This window comes from Malania oleifera, chromosome 10 (assembly GCF_029873635.1).
Source record: "Malania oleifera isolate guangnan ecotype guangnan chromosome 10, ASM2987363v1, whole genome shotgun sequence".
In the NCBI taxonomy this organism is placed as follows: Eukaryota; Viridiplantae; Streptophyta; class Magnoliopsida; order Santalales; family Ximeniaceae; genus Malania; species Malania oleifera.
Window position 1 is genome coordinate 75,388,969 of NC_080426.1, and position 17,191 is coordinate 75,406,159.

General features: G+C 38.0%; 1 protein-coding gene across 2 annotated transcripts in view; it reads left to right on the top strand.

Annotated features, from left to right (window-relative positions):
• Nucleotides 1-17,191, top strand: part of LOC131166237 (vacuolar protein sorting-associated protein 53 A) — a 116,459-nt gene that overhangs the window by 51,397 nt on the left and 47,871 nt on the right. For both annotated transcript variants that reach the window (XM_058124585.1, XM_058124586.1), the window contains exons 12-13: nucleotides 9,447-9,551; nucleotides 9,653-9,712. In XM_058124585.1, coding sequence (XP_057980568.1) covers nucleotides 9,447-9,551; nucleotides 9,653-9,712 — 165 coding nt within the window. The remainder of the gene's footprint in view (nucleotides 1-9,446; nucleotides 9,552-9,652; nucleotides 9,713-17,191) is intronic.

Sequence of the window (17,191 nt, forward strand, 5' to 3'; positions counted from 1 at the left end):
TTGATGAATGCAGTTTTTGTTGTGAGACATTGGGAAGCTTCTTGTCAAAAGGGCATACTTTACAAGTAGCCAGCAGCCTTGCTCTACGAATGTACATCATGTCACCCTTGTGCAACATTAGTCACTCCTACATGCTGTTCCTCCAGTGCCTCTTGTGCTAGCATTAAGTCAATGATTGTGCAGGCTTTAGTCTGTACTTGATTCTTTTGTTGAGGATCAGTCTCTTGCTTCTGCCTTGCCCACATTCAATTCAGATTTGACTGGCTCAATTGCTCCAGGTTTAAATTCTATCATTCTGATCGTATGAACCTAACCTCTCTTCAACTAGCAATGGCGTTTCGCCTTCACGTTCCAGCTTAACTTTCACTGCCAATGGCTATCCTATGCTAGTTGTGTTTGGGTTCTGCTATATCCCCATCATCTGCCTTATCATACCTAATGTCTTTTACATTCCCTGGTTGTCTCATAGTCCGTTGTCAATTAGTCAACACTCTGATTCAGGATTTAATGTTTTTTTCCCCTCTCTTCTGGTCTTGTTCAGGACTGGAAGTCCAGGAAGGACATTGGGACTGGGTAGGGCTGGTGACTTTTACTTGGAGATTTTATACATTCTAGTGCTGAATATTCATAATTTTTTCCCCATTTGGACAATAATACCTCCCAATTCAGTTTATGCATTCTACGCTAGGTCATTTTCTTCTAATGAGCATTTGGGAGGTTTAGGTTATTATGGTGTTTTTAGAAATGTTTCTGACTGGCATCTTTTATTGTGGTGGTTCTATTTCTATTACCTCTCTCTCTCATGCTCATATTTATATGCAGGGACCATCTCCAGTTCCTAAAAAGCAACTCTCGATACTGTGCTTCTTTAATTGATGATTTTTGTTGCTATTGTTGGGTGTATATAATGTCTTGTTAATCTAATTTCTTCAATATTTATCAAAATTTGGACTCTGCTTCTTTCTTAATTTTCAATCACAACAGAAGTACCTAGGTCTAATTTGGGTGTCGAATATTTTTTTGCATAATTTTGCTTCAATAAAAGTACTTTTCCTATTGGTTGGGTGTATTTAATGTCTCATAAATCTTATTTCTTCAAAAGTTATCAGAATCTGCATTCTGTGGTTCCTACTTAATTTTCAACTACAATAGTACTTTGGTGTAATTTGGTGTCAAATATTTTTTTTGCATGATTGCTACTTCCTTTGTTCCATCTGTCACCATCCATCAAAGACGGTGTAGCAGAATTAAAATGCAGGCATATTCTTGGAACTGTCTTTTTTGTTGCTGTCTTTTGGTATTGTTGTTGACAGCATTAGTCTTCACCATCCATTACCATATGCCCTGATGGGCATTTTTTATTTTCCACTTGGTGGCTGAACCTATGGATCCTGTTCAAGAAGAATGAGGGTACCTTTTTTGCACTTGTAATCCACGTGATAAGCTTGGTACATGGGACTTTTTCTAATACATGCTTATCTTCTTATTGTAGTTTTCTTGTCTGTTGTCTTTATTAAGTCGTATACTTATAAGGAAGCATGTACTCTATGCAAGCATGCAAGATGAGTTGCGCGCATTCCATAGGACTAGTACATTGGATTTAGATAGGATTGGTTCATGGGATTTTGTTCCTATACCCAAGGGAAGAGTTATTATTGGATGCAAATAGATTTGCGTGTTCAAAACAAAGTTCGATGGTTCTCTTGAGCATTATAAACATGTTTGGTGGCTAAATGATTCTCTTTACAGTACAGTGTTGGCTAGATTTGCTCTTGTTACTCAACTGTTTTGATGATTAAAGAAATATATTAAGAGAAGAAATAAATTACAAGGGTTTATGGGCCAAACTAACATCATGGGACTCAGTTGGTAGGGTCAGCTACATGAATCTTTTTCCATCATTTAGCATGATCTAAGGGGATATTCTTCCGAAATTGGAGCTGAATATTTATTAATAATTGATGATTGACATCCTCCGCATACAATAACTAGCAAACCTAGGCCTTCGTCTCACACACCCTCAGCCTAGGGTTTAGGGCTGTGCATGGATTCTTTTTGGTTGGTTTGACCTTAAAATTTCACTCAAACTGACATCATGGGGGCTCCCAGAAGCTGAACCTGAAGCAAACCATTAAATTGTTGGATATGATCATAAATGGTTCAAATTATTTTATGTACATGGATCATAAATGGGTCATTAATGACCCAATTCATTTTGACCCCACCTGGTCTGACCCATATCCACCCATTTAACATTTCTAGTAGAGAGAGAGAGTGTGATCTAAGACAGTTATGAGAAAGCAAGTCATAATGAAAATGTGCAGGCTGTGGTAATTGGAAGGCTGCAGACACAATTAAGGATGTGGTTTCGCTGCTGATGTGCAAAGTGGAGGTTTGGCCTCCATATAGTCAAGGAATGGACACTGGATGGCAAGTCTTGGAAGTTCTGCCGGGAGGTCGGCATAGGATGGTTAGGTGCACTTACAGAAATCATTGAATGGCCTTGAGTAGGTAACAAACTAGCGCAAGGGATCATGACTTTTTATAATCTGTTGAATTGGTTTTCCAATGGTCTGTTAGGGGCCCACATCTCACTTGAATCGAAGTGATCGAATTGTGCATTCTCCAACCTATTTTCAACTGAGTCTGAGCCTAGGAAACATGGACACTTCAAAAGGGCAAGACTGCCAGTATCCAATGTGTATCGGACACAGATACGGCCCTGACACAGACAGATTCGTGTCCGGCACGTGTCAGAAATGATTTTTTAATTGCTTATTCTGGACACAGTGGGATATGCCCAGACACGTCGGGGATATGTTTGGGACACATTCTGAGACAAAAACACTGTTTTTAGGGCTATTTTATACAAAAGCATAAAAATGAAAGGCTGAGGCAGCAGAAGATGAGCAGGTTGAATGACTTGTCTGGGACCCTAGCTCTTGCAAACCATCCTTCCAGCCTTTGAACCTCGCTTCTAGCCTCCACTCGCTAGAATTTCAACCTGTGAACCTCCCTCCGATCCTCCAGTTGCTAGAAATCAGCTCTTGAACGTCCCTCCTGGTCTCCACTCGCTGGACTTCTCAGCCTTCATCGACATTTAACGATGATCTTGGCTTCTTTGGAAGCTTGAAGTCTTTTCTTTGCCGAAGGGTCAAACACTTGAACTCGATGCCTCTTCTCTCTTGAAAGCTTGCAGCATTAGTCCTTCCATCTTCCTTCCCTCCCTCTTCCCCATCTGCTTACCAGTTGATAAAGGCTCTCTTTCTTCTTGTTGGTCAATTACTTGTGTGTTGTAATTGGTGGTCAAGAATTTGAGTGTTTGATGGTTAAATAATTTAAATACAAAATTGATGTCAGTGTTGCAAAAATAAAAAAAAAAGGGTTAAAAGGGGGCTGGGTTGCTAGTTTTATTAGTTGAGTAGATGCAGGACAGCAGGATCATGGCTCTGCCACTTGCCTATTTTTGTGTATTTGTTTTTAATAAAAAATGATGGATGATGATATTAGTTACAAATTTACGAAGTAGTTTGCTTTCATTTGTTTCATTTCTTACTTGATTCATTGATTGTGATTAGGGTATATTGAGTTGGTGTATATTTTGCTTGGAAGCCTTGATCACTTTTTGATTGTTGATGAATGATGAATGTTTCTTGATTCTTTATGAGTTGTTAATGATTATGCAATTCATAATTGAGCATGAATGATGACTATTACATGAATATTTTCATTTAATTTAAAAGGAAAAACATGGCTAAACATCTATATATATATATATATATTTATGTTAATTTACTAACATATTGCGGCAGTGTCATATCCAATTATTTACCCAAAAAAAAAAATCACTGTATTGCTGTATCTTTATCGGTATCGGTACTTCCTTGGTCTGAGTTAAAAATTGACCATTTTACAGCAGTTTGAGTTGGGTTACTCTGTCAGTTGGATCAGTTTTTTGGATTGCTGTGCTACTGGGGAGGGCGGGGGGGGGGGGGGGGGGGGTGCTTAAATATTGCACAACCTCAGAACGTAGTACAACACAACAACAATACAAAGCGAGCTTTAACAAAGCCATTTGAAATACATCCCCTTTCGAGATCGCCAGTATTGACAAAGGAAGTAGCCACAATCTTCTTTATCACACATCCCTCAGAAAGTAGCAGTCTACCTCGATGTTCTTTGTTCTGTCATGAAATACTGGATTGATTCCATCCACAGTTCGTCATTTGAAACTCCAAAACTGTCATAGGGACCTGAGCCACATTAACACACTGACTGTGTGTGCTATAGCTCGATGTTTCAGCACCAGATTTAGCCAAAACAGTCAGTTTCCTTTTACACCAGGTGACATACTATCACGAATGTTCAGTACATATTGTTGACCTAAGATATTTAATAGAACTAGCCCAATCTCCATTTCAGTAACCTCTTTTGCACCAGTTTTTTTCCCAGAGAATTCTCAAGGCACCGAAGAATTCTACACTATAGCATCCCTGTAAGCCTGCATGGGCTTCTCAATAAACTGAATAGAAACTCCCATGGCAAAGGAAATATCTTGTCGTATCTGGTATGTCAACTTTGCGGTCAACTTTTTTATTGATACTTATCCTCAAAATCTGGCCCATTATCCTTAGGAACTTTTAGCTCCCAACATACTGGTTTCAGTTGGTTGGTTTAAAGTGTACTTCCTCTCTCACAAACTTAAGACCTTGTCACTCCATACAACCACATTACATGGAAATGATTGAGGAGTTTGCAAAACCTTAATTTGACAATACCTCTTATGTCACTGCCTGTGATAGTGATATCAATGCAAAGAAACACCGCCATGTATCCCTCCTCTAGACAAAGGCGAGTGATCAAAACAGCAGTGTAAAACCAAACTCTAAGATTGCTGAGCTGAATTTGTCAAGCCAGGCCCTGGGTGACAGCCAAAGACCATAAATAACCTTGTGCAACTTGCAAACTTCCTACTTCCCATGAGCAACATACCCAGTTGGTTCTCCATGTACAAATCTCCTTTTAAGTATGAAGTGGGACAACAATTTAAACATCTAATTCATCTATTGACTACTTGAATTTAAGTGCTGGGAGCTCAGAACCCGAACAGAACTCAATCAAGCCACAAGGGAGAATGTCCCAAAGTAATCAACAATTGGAGTCTTGAGTCTCAGCTACCTATTGGTCCTTTAGACTTTGAATAGTGCCATATGGATGATACTTATGGTATGCACTGAGTCACACCTATTCAATCCTTTACTAGCTAGAAGCTCCACCAACTCATGTCCCTCAAGAAGTTAAGCCTCCATTTCTATGTTTGTAGCTTGTCTCCACTTATGATTAGCTAGGTCTTGAACATGAGAATTTTTTTAGTAGGAAAGAACAAAAGAATGCTTGATGCAAGAAAAAACCTCATTAGCAATAGGATAGGTTATCATGGATTTCTGAGGACAACATGGGTTAATGGTTATCTTTTTTATGAGTAATGGGAAAATCATATTGCACACTTACAGTTTAAGATGTTTTTCTTGATCTGGGATGGAAGTCTTATCTGGAATTACAGCAGAGTATTCCTGCAACAGGGGAATTCTGCAAAGGAATGAGAGTGGGGAAAGGGTTTGTGGACAAGTAGGATCATTGGTGGATGAAAAACCCAAGAGGGGAGTCATGTAAAGAATATTCAGGAGTAGAAAAATAAGGTTTGCCCTTAAATTAGGCTGCATCAAAATTTACATTCTGTTTACAAGTTCTTCAGGTTACCCATTTTGGGTTTTAGAAAACCCAACCAAGATTCATTTAACAGCATGAGATCACTTATCCTGTTTCTAGGACTACAACAGAGGAATCCTGCAAAGGAATGAGAGTGAGGAAAGGTGTTCTTATGAGGGGTGGATGATCCATTCAAGCTTGCCACTGATCCAAACAGTGTGTGAGGAAGTGAAGATGCTGTGCAGGGAAAACCAGAACTGCCACTACCTCCATTGAAAAAATATAACCCATCCTTCTCAAGGCTTTCACCTATCCTTTGTTATCCTGTATAACACAATAAGAAGGATAGAATGACTCAACAGTTAAGAGATTTTATATTGTGACCTTCTGATGAGAAATTCAAAGGAAACTTAGCTACGTAGAGTACAGAGGAAAGTGGAGCAGAGGAAGAAGAGAAAATGTGTCTGAGATAGGTTTACGCCATCAAGAAGAGAAACCTTTGGGTGCTAAATTGTAGGTTTCAAGGATTGAAATAAATCAGTCATGTGGGATGAGGCTCCACAATTAATTATCCAAGGATCGGAGAGCGAGAGGCAGAAAACCCTACTGCACCTGAATGGGCCAGGACAGCTTTTGTCACTGTAAAAGGCATGGCTCAAAATTGACCATATGAACCAGATTATCATGCTCCTTGTGAGTTGGGATACCGAGGATGATATACTTATCCTCCCAGAAGATCTAGTGTACTGGAGGATCCACTTAGTATCACAAAAACTTGTTTGGCTAGGATGGTCCCTATGGAGATCCTGCACCAGTCAACAATGTGGTTTTTTTTCATGCAGTGGGGATAAACATATGAGCAGTACAATGACAAGCACTCCTACCTGAAAAGCAACCACTTCCATGACCTCCTCAGATAATCTAAATGTTGCAATCTTTCATCTTCAAATTAGCAGTGAATTCTTTCTTTGTAGAGTCCTTGAGAACAGCGCTCATGAGACACTGAGTTCAAACTGAAATCCCCACAGAGCTGGGAGCATGGTCTTAAATTTCAAGAAATTGTTGAAATTTCCGTCGAAATTTCCGATTTCCGTCACCCTTGAAATCGAAATGGCAATCATTTTCCATATTGCATAATTTCCGTCGAAATCTCAACGAATCATCCGAAATTTATCGAAATCTTGAAATTTTAGTGAAACTTGTTGAAATTTTAAATATACGATGAAATTTCGTCAAAATTCAAAGTGAGAAATTTAGGAGTGAAATGAAATTTCTATCTTAATTTATTATATTTATTTTATCAAAACAAAAGATTATTACAAGTGCTTTTGGAATTATATGAAAAAATAAACTTACAACACCATTTTATTTAACCATTCATGTCTAAATTATCATTATTTTTACAATAAATAATATTTAAATGATTTATGAATTTCATTTCTATTAACTGAATATGTTTAATGTATATTATCTTACGAATATGTTTGATACACATACTATTTTACAACTTTTCCACCTCATACAAAACATAGATGTATTTAATTTGGAATATATTAGTCCTAAAACTTATATTATTATGTTTGTTAACCATTTCTAAAGTTCCACCAAGAATTCCATGTTTTACTACTAATTTCTATTATTTTTTCAAATCAAAATCGAAATTAACATCGAAATCAAAATTTCTGTCAAAATTTCTGTACTTTAGGAGCTTTGAAATTTGAGTCGAAATCGACATTTAAGACCTTGGCTGGGAGGACCAGCTGAAAATAGTTAATGTACAACAAAGGACTGAAAATTCACAGCCCATAGAAGCAGCTGCAACACAGGGCTCACACAACAACGCAATTGAGCACCCTGTGAGGTATGCAGGGCAGAAAGAAAATTGCTCGAGGACATAAATCTGGCACAATAACAGTAGGCAGGGGAACATCGTAGCAAGCTGGATCAAACCACACTGACAACCTAATGGCACTAGATGGTGATCACAAAAGGAACCAACAGAGGTCATGCCAATTGAGAGAAGGTGGGGTATGGGGTGGATGGGGGCATATTCGAACTAAGCTTGCCACAAATATGATTCCAGCATTAGAATGGAGCACAGAGAAGCAGAACACCAATCAACACACTAAAGAGCAACTAGATGCAGGTGAAGGCAAGAACAGACAAACAGCAGTGCAGGGAATAAATAGTGCACTGGAGAGCTTCAAAGATCAGCCATGATCCTCCTCAGACACATAAGACAACCTGGTATCATCTACGCAGACTGCGACTAGTAACTTGTGCACTTCAAATTGATCGTACAGTAGATCAAGAACATAGAATATTCTTGAAGGCTTCAAGAGCCATAACCCTTTCCAACATAAACTCATTGAAGGACATAACTGCTGGTCTTACACACCAGCCATGTTGCTGCTGGACAATCCACTAAAGAGCAACTAGAAGCAGGTGAAGGCATGAACAGAGAAACAAAGAGCAATGCAGGGAATAAATAATACACTGGAGAGCTTCAAAGATCAGCCATGATCTTCCTCACACACATAAGACAACCTGGCATCATATGGGCAGACGGCCACCAGCAACTTGTTCTCTTCAAATCAAGTGCAGAGCAGATCAGGAACAGAGAATACTCTTGAAGGCTTCAAAAAGCAGCCACAACCCTTTTCAAAATAAACTCATCGCAGCACATCAACTGCAGGTTTCACACACTAGCCATGTTGCTACTGGCAAGAGAATCAAAACATCGAACCAATCAAACACAGCTATTAGTCTGTATCATATGCAGCATAGGAACTTCCAATAGAAAAGCAACTAAGCCAGTTGTCTAAGAGCAGAACTCAACACATCACAGGCATGGCAGACACAAACAGAGCACCTGAGATGGACAGAGGGTTGCTAAACGACTACTAAGATGAAGCTACTGCTCTTAAGAGATGACCAGGGATAAGAATGAGCGGAAAAAAGGGGATAAAAAATAAGTTAGATCAATCTTTATGAACAGTAACTGTGAAGTGTGAACAGCAGTGATTAACAATGATTTTGAACAGTGAACATTAACATAAACCATCAGCAGTTGATTTGGATGAACAGTAACCTTGCTCTGATACCATGACTCAAATTTGTAAGGTCTAGGTTGATTGGTTTAACAACTAGACAGTTAGGGTTTGTGCAATTAGGAGAAAAGAGAAGGATGGTTGGCCAGCGGTGAGTTGCTGCATGGCCAATCCAAATACACATCGATAGGTGATAACCAAAATGCCCTTTACACAATAACCGGCCGATCCTGGCCTTTCTGCTTCAGAAACTTCTTGTCCATTTTTTTCCCCTGTTCATTTGTTCCATTTCTTAATAGCTATTATTATTTTGTCAAAAACATATCTCCCTTGAGAGGGAATTTTATTTTGAAGTGCTTGATTAATTATGATGGAACAGGTCTAAAGGAGGGGTTTTCTGGGGTTGGTAGAGTTCTAGAGTTAGGTTTTGTGGCTTTGTTCTTTTCTTTTCTGTTTTGGCATTGTGAGAACTCCTGGTTATCTGACTACTTGTAATTCTTTTTTCCTTCTATTAATCTAATCTTTAGTTATCTAAAAAAAATATTTGATAAGTCTGGTTAAAAATATAGGCCGTCAGGTAATTTGTGTTGGGCAAAAGATGCCATTGCTTTTGTTTGTATCCATACTATATTTTCAGGCCTAGTCCTTTCATGGTCCTAACATATATTTTACTTATTGTTTTGATAGTTCAATTTCCATGGAATTATTTCTTCTTGCTTTGAACCTCACTTGGTGGTATACATAGAGCTAGAGGAGAAGACTTTAATGGAGAATTTGGAAAAATTGGTTCAGGTACTTTATATAAATTGTTCCTTCTTAAGTTCAACATACCTATATTTTAGTGTTGATATTTTCTTATTTTATGGAAAACTACTAATCTTTCTTTTATTTAGGAGGAAACTTGGGAAATTGAGGAAAGTGGCCAGACCAATATTTTATCAAGTAGTATGCAGGTACACTTCTAGTCATATTCTTCGTTTTTAAAGTTTTGATTTGGTAAACTCTTTTTAGCTTAGTTACAAGGAAAATCTGGTAGAAATCTGTAATTATTTCCAACATAAAATGCAACCCAGGGTTCCAAATTGGAAGATCAGGGTTTGACTTAAGATGCTGACTAGCTTACTGAATGCTTACTGGATGCTCGTAGCTGTTTCATCTGTTGTTGCCCCGACTCCCTAGTCTTGGGGTTAGCATAAAGAGTTTATTAAATGGAAATGGGGCCTGCTTTGAATAAGTTCTTATATTCCACCTTCTTTCTTGGTTTGTGTGTGTTGGAGGTTTTTTTGGGGGGGGGGGGGGGGGGGGTGTGGAATGCATGTGCAAGTGTTGTGTAGGACTAGGACCGATGGCCTATTGGTGCATTGGAATCATAGCTGTTAGTGACAAACAACAACAACAACAACAAGCCTTAAGTCCCACTATATGGGTTGGCTACATGAATCCTTTTCTGCCAATTCACCCAATCAAGCGTGTTTTCCTGTATTAGATTAAGGGCTGTTAAATCCTTCGTCTACCTTATGGCAGTGACACTGCTACTCAAATCCCTTATACCTTATGGCAGCCCAAGCACATGTTTGATCAATGCCTTGTATCTCCTCAAGGCATGCAGACACAGTTTGCTCAACAATCGCCATTGGTTGTGCCAGGAATGGTATGTGTGACCTTGGCTTTGATACCACATACAGGACTGAGCATCTATCGCTACAACTAGAGCTGTGACTGTTAGTGAGAGTCCTACTCAAATCCTTTATCCTATGCAGCAATCCAAGCACTATTTTAACTATGGTTTGAAACACAACTTAGGCCTCCACCACAAAGGCATATTGTTGCCGTACCTTGGCTAACATGTTGTAGTACTTGTAGATATGCAAATGGGATTCTATAAATGTGAAATATTTCTGCTTGTGGATTGGAAATGAGATATTAATATGACAAGTGCTCTAAAATGTGGTACACCTAGGATTTGTCCATGGATAAGCATTTTTTTCAGGAAAGAATTTTAGTGAGAGAAAAAAAAGAAGTACAAAAGGAAGGGCAAGGTGACTGATCAGAAAACAAAACAAGGTAGGGAAAACAGAAAAGAAAGAACATCAAGCCAGTTAATAAGCTAGCCCATCATACTAATCATCTGAAAATAGCATTCCTTTGCAGAAGAGAAACAAGATGAAGCAAGGTAGTCAATTTCTGTCCCAATGCAATTGCAAAGGCAAAGAATGCCCCGTAAAGGTGCAAACCTTCCTCTTGAACCAAATTCCCTGAACTACTGCAAAAACATCATAACTGCACAATCAACTGGCATCCTTTGTCCTTCCAAATCCTCTTAGTATGTGAGTAAGAAACCTTCTAAGGACCTCAGACCACCCCCTCCCCCCAATTCTATCAAAAAAGCCAAAACGATTGGCAAAAGAAAACAAAATGGAGGAATAAATTAAATGAGACTAAGGGGGCATTTGATAAAATTTAGCATTCAAGGCCTAATGTCGAATGCAATTCTGAATCTGGGATTAGGGTTCAAAATATAACTGGAACTAGTCTTTGAATCTGAATGTTGAATTCTTTCAGTAGCTAATGCATATATTCGTTTTCCCTGTTTAACTCTGTGAACCTTTTTTCCCCGCAAAAGGTAAGAAATTACTTTATTAGCACCGAGAATACAAAGAAAAACAAATTTCCCTAGAACAAGGGAACAAACAAGTACTGAACGACAAACTAGAAGCTGAAAATAGAATTGAAAAAACCTTTTAGCTAATCTCCACATTCTTCAATCTGAATTTTACATTTTGAGTTATTTTTTTAACCATTTCCTGTGACTGCTGTTTTCATGCCTGCCTATGCTTCTGGCTGCTGCAAGGTTTGTTCTGGAGTTTCTGCAGTGCTTTGTTGTGGCTGCCCTGTTCTGTGTGGTAGAAGTGTGGTTTTCCCTGCTCTATGTGTTCAAAGCCAACTTTGACAGGATGAGTGATAGACTATTTATGTCTGTAGTTCCTCCTAGGATACTGTAACTTCAGATTTGTGGTGTTGAAGTTCCAGACATTTTTAAGATATGGATTTCTGTTCTGAGCCTGTATGCTGCCTGATTTTGCAGAGTTTCTGTGCTATTCATTCACAATACTAGTGTGTGCTGATTTTAGTGTATAGGTGGTGGCTTTGATGGCCTCCGCGGAGGGAGTTTCAGCTGATACTATTAATGTATAAATCACAGCGATCAAGTTGGTTGGATCCTCCAACTATCTATTGTGGTCTCAGGCAGTTTGTGTGTATATTAACCTAAAAGGGATGTCCAATTATTTGTTGCATTCTCCTCTGTCTCTGGACTCCAAGGATTATGAATAATGGATGAAAGAGAGTAACATATTGCTTGTGTGGTTGTGGAATAGCATGCAGTGACGTGTTGCTATGAACGTTATGTTTCATATAACAGCCAAGGCCTCATAGGACAATCTTCTTGAAAGCTTTTCACAAGATAAAAATCAAACTCTTGCTTTTGACCTATATAAGAAGTATTTCTAATTTGACCAAGAAGGTAGGTCTATTAGTGAGTACTGAGTACTGTAGCACTTTAATGGGTATGTGCAAGGAACTTACATCTATCTACTAGTTAGCTCTGCTATTGTGATGATTAAGAAGCAAAAGGCAGAGTTTTGGGCCACTAAGTTTTTATCTGGGTCAAAACATGAGCTTGAACCCACCAATGATCATTAAATTCTTGTCAGTGAACCCAATATCATCCATGATCACCAAAGATGGCTCTCAGTCTTCTTCTCAAGCTTCTTCTTGTGATAGTTCAACCATAGTTAACACTACCTCCAACCATGGTAATGGAAGTACTAGAGGATGAGGATGGGGTTTGGAAAGTGGTTGTGACAAAGTTGGTGTATCAGGTCGAGGAGTTCTTCGTGGCAATCCTGCATTTGCACCTATTTTGGTAAGGAAAACCGTATTGTTGTTCATTATTGGGATCTCCGTAGGAAACTAACTTGGGCCAATAAGTCTTTTGTCGAGGGTGATGCCACTATTGAAATTTCAAGTGCACTTTGCGACTCTATTGAGCAGTTGAGTACATCATTTACTGTGTCTTGGAAGGAGTATAACAATTTTGTTCACTTGGTTCAACAATTCCAAACTCAGTCTCCTACATCTAATGCTTCCATGGCCTATTCATCTACAACTTGGCTTCTTGCTTCTTCATCTCCTTGAATTTGGTTAATTATGGTGCCTCTTCTTATGTGATTGGTAGTCCTAATTTATTTTAGTCCTTGAAACCCTTTTACACTCTAATGTTAATCTTTCAGTTACACTGGTTTCTAGTTGCAGCAATATGTTTTCATTTCCTTCCTGCCTCTTTACTATGTGTTATATATGCCTAAATTTCCCTTGATCTTAGTGGCCAACCTTTCTTCTCATGTTATTCAAGATCTTGAAACGAAGAAGAGGATTGGTGGAGGGCGTAAGAAGGACGACTTGTACTAGTTTTATTGTGGGGGTAGTAGATCCAGTTCTTGGCATACCACTTCATCAATGTCTACTCATGATGTTTCTCTTGACCAAGGGCAAAGTCATTTGACATCTCTTTAAAAACCACAAGCTTTTCCCATGATTAAGTCTCTTTCTGTATGTTAGCTGGGAAAGCATGTGGGAAATCTTTTCCATCTAGAATCGAGTCCTATAGTAAATCACTGTTTTCTCTTATCTATTCTGATATTTGGGGTCTACGAAAAGTCAAGAATTTGACTAGCTGTCAATATTTTGTGCATAGTTGTCAAATCGAAATTCGAATCAAATTGTAAGATTCGGAACAAACTTCCAAAAAGTATATGCATTTATTGATATATGAACAAGCAGCCAAATATTAAAATACTTTTAAATTTTGACAATTAAAAAAAATCATATTTCATGTGTAAGCTTTCCCTAAACAATGAAAAGAAAGGGAAATTATATTTTAGCACAAAATTGATGTAGACAAAGAATGGAAGGTAACATATAAAAACAAAAGCAATGACAAAAAGAAATGTATTTTTAGGGTTTTAAACTAGTTGGGATTGTCAGGATATGACACGTCTAGAGAATCGTGTGAATCAATAGATTTAGATCAATTCATTAGATTCACGAGGTTATCGATAGACTTGGCAATGAATCGGTTGTTTTTATAGATTCATTAGTAAGATTTCAATCAATTTGGTGTGAAATTGATACGAATCATATGAGTCGAATCGTGAATTGTAAGATTCTAACAACTATGATTTTGTGTCCTTTGTGGATGACTTTTCACTTATGATCTAGATCTATTTGTTAAACGACAGGTATGAAGTTTTGAGTGTATTTAGTATTTATTCAATTCTACCATGAAATTCAAACTTTGTTGGGATTGGTATTCGAATTTTTTGATATGTTAATGCACTTGAATTTGTTCAAAATGAGCTTCAATCTTTTTGCTTGTCGAAGGTTCTTGAATGAATCTATTTTGTGTTCATCAATGATCTATGATCTCCTTGTGTATTAATCCTCTTGTTCCTAATGTTACCCCTCTCTAGAAATACTCTACTCTTCCTTATTGACTAGAGAAACAATTGAGGTTTTATAAACAATGGAAAGCATGCACAGTCACTATCACCATGCAGCCACCTCTTCCCATCACTGTTTCGACTTTAGGTTCTGGAAATCGATCCAAGTGTGACTTGGATTTGTGCATTGCTCTTGAACATGTACTCCGTAGTCCTTAGTTGCTTATCCTATTGCTAGTTATGTTTTTGTTCTTCACCATCCTAGCCCTATGCAAGGTAAGGCTGCGTACTATAGACCCATCGTGGTCTGCCCCTTCCCAAGACCTCACATACGTGAGAGCTTTGTGCACCGGGCTGGGGGGAAAAAAACCTTCTTAGCCCTATGCAATAGTTTACCTTGTCAATTTCCTCTTTTTTTATCCCTTCCTCGCATCTCGAAGCCCTTGCTGCCCCAGGTGGAAGTATGCAGTGGGTGGCCTGACCACTCAAGGGACATGGTACTTGGTGGATTTGCCTCCTAGTAAGGAGTTGGTTAGGTGTCGTTGGGTCTACACCGTCTACTATCTTCCTGACTACTCTGTTAAATGACTAACGACTTGATTGGTTGCCAAGCGTTGATCTTGTTGGCATTTAATTTTGATAGGTCTCTATACCAATTTGCTTTGAACATTTGTATGAATATTTGTAGGAAGAGGTATACATAAGCAACCTCTTGGGTATGTTGCTCAGGGAGGAGGTTGGTAAAGTACGTATGCATAAGGACATTTATGCTCTTATGCAGTCTTGAGCGTTTTTTGACAAGTTGAATATGGTGGTCTCTATATTTTGCTTTATCCAATGCTACTATGATTACTCACTCTTTGTCCACAAAATGGAGACATAATTGGTACCTTTAGTTGATGATATCATCATTATTGGCAATTACCATAGCGGGATTGCAAATATTGAGCATTGGCTTCAGGAAAAATTCGAAATCAAGGACTTGGATACTTTGTATGGTGTAGGAAGAGGTTGAATTTATTGCAACGAAAATATACCTTGGACTTGCTAAGTGGGATGATTTGTTGGGAGCTAAAAATTAGTTGATACTCCTATAGATCCTAGCATGAGATAGTCCAGGGATGTCAAACTAGAGTTTGAATGCAAACCTCAATATAGGCAATTGGTTGGCAAGTTGATTTTCTTGTCTATCACTAGACTTGACATATCCTTTGCACTAGGGGTGGTTAGTTGGTTTACAGAAAATCCCAACAATTGCATGGGATGCTGTTTGTCGGTTCTTGCGATATCTCAAAGGCTCTCCAGGCAAAGGTTTGGTATAGAAAAGTAATGTAACACTGAGATCATGGGATACTTTGAGGTAGGTTGCGCTGGTTGTGTTGATGATCAAAGGTGCATCACTGGATATCATATATTTTGGGAGGTAATCTTGTTATCTAGCATAGCTAAAAACAAATTTTTTAGCAGAATACCGAGCTATTGACTCATATTGTGAGTGAGTGAGCTTATGTGGCTGAATTCTCTCATGCCAAAAATGAGATTCTTGGTAACGAATCCAATAGATATATTTTGTGATAATCAAGCACCCATTTTATATAGCTAGCGATTCAGTATCTTATAAAAGGACAAACCACATTGAAGGTTTCTATCATTTTGAGAGGGATGCTTTGTTAAAGAAGGTAGTGAGGACTTTGTGAAATTTGTGGACTATATAGGCAATGTTTTCACAAAGCGTTTATTTAAGCTCGTTGTGTGTAATGGTTATAAAAATCCTGGGTTAGTTATATTGCATACCTCCAGCTTGAGGGGAGCGTTAGAAGAAAATATGTTATTTTTATAATTAGGTTGTGTGTGTGGGTGTATTTTTAGCCTTAAAATCTTTTTATTCATGTTAATATATAAGGCAATAGACTTGGAGCTGTATGGTTTGAGGAAAACTGCCTACTTTTTCTTCTTGCTCACTTCATTTGGCCATGTGTTGTATTTTCTTCTTTGATTGTACAAATTTTTTTTTTTTAAATTACTACACTCTCCAATTAGCATCATAGGTTTTCATCAAATTGGGGAAAAAATTCATCTAAAAGGGCTCCTTCATCATGGAATCAAGAATTGCAAAACAAGCAAGCCCTATATTTCTTTGGACATCAATGTCGAAGGAGTCATTTGCTTCAAAATTGGATACTTGGCCTTCAAAACACCATAAGATCTCTCTATCACATTTATAACCTGTGCATGAAACTTTTTTTCTATCTATGTTGCATGGCTATAGACTATAGCAAAAATCTCCTACCCAATATTACATATTGCCATAAGGTGCCATAAAATGCACATATAGGCAGCATCGAAAAGATAATATTTTTCTACATTATTTGTTAAAATGATCAACCTTAATGTTACTATGAAATCAGTATCCAATTTATAATATTGTTTATGCAAATTTTAGAATCACATACGAGGAGGATACAGGAAGCCATTAGCAGGGTAGAAACTACCTCTTGTAGTACCCTTGTATCATGTGCTATTCCCTTCCATCCGGCCCAAACAAACGTAAATACCATGTTGAAGTCACAATTGCTAGGCATTTTTATTAAATTGACCCCTTCCTCTTTCCTTGCAAAGTGTTTGTTCCTCCAAAGGAATACCAACATGTACTAAAGTTCCATCTAAACCACCAACTACTCTGTATGCTGAATCCTATATATTAGTAGCAATATACATAGGAAAATAAATAATCATAGTAAATGAATTAATTAAATACTTTAAAGATATGATAAAGTCTTTTTTGATGGTCAGAAACATTTGGATGTGGGTCAATGTAGTAGGCACTTTTATCTCTCTTCCAAATTCCATCATTGTATTTTACACGTCATGTGAATAAACTTGGATGGTTTGTAGAGAATGAGGAAATCTATGCTTTATTATTGCATAACA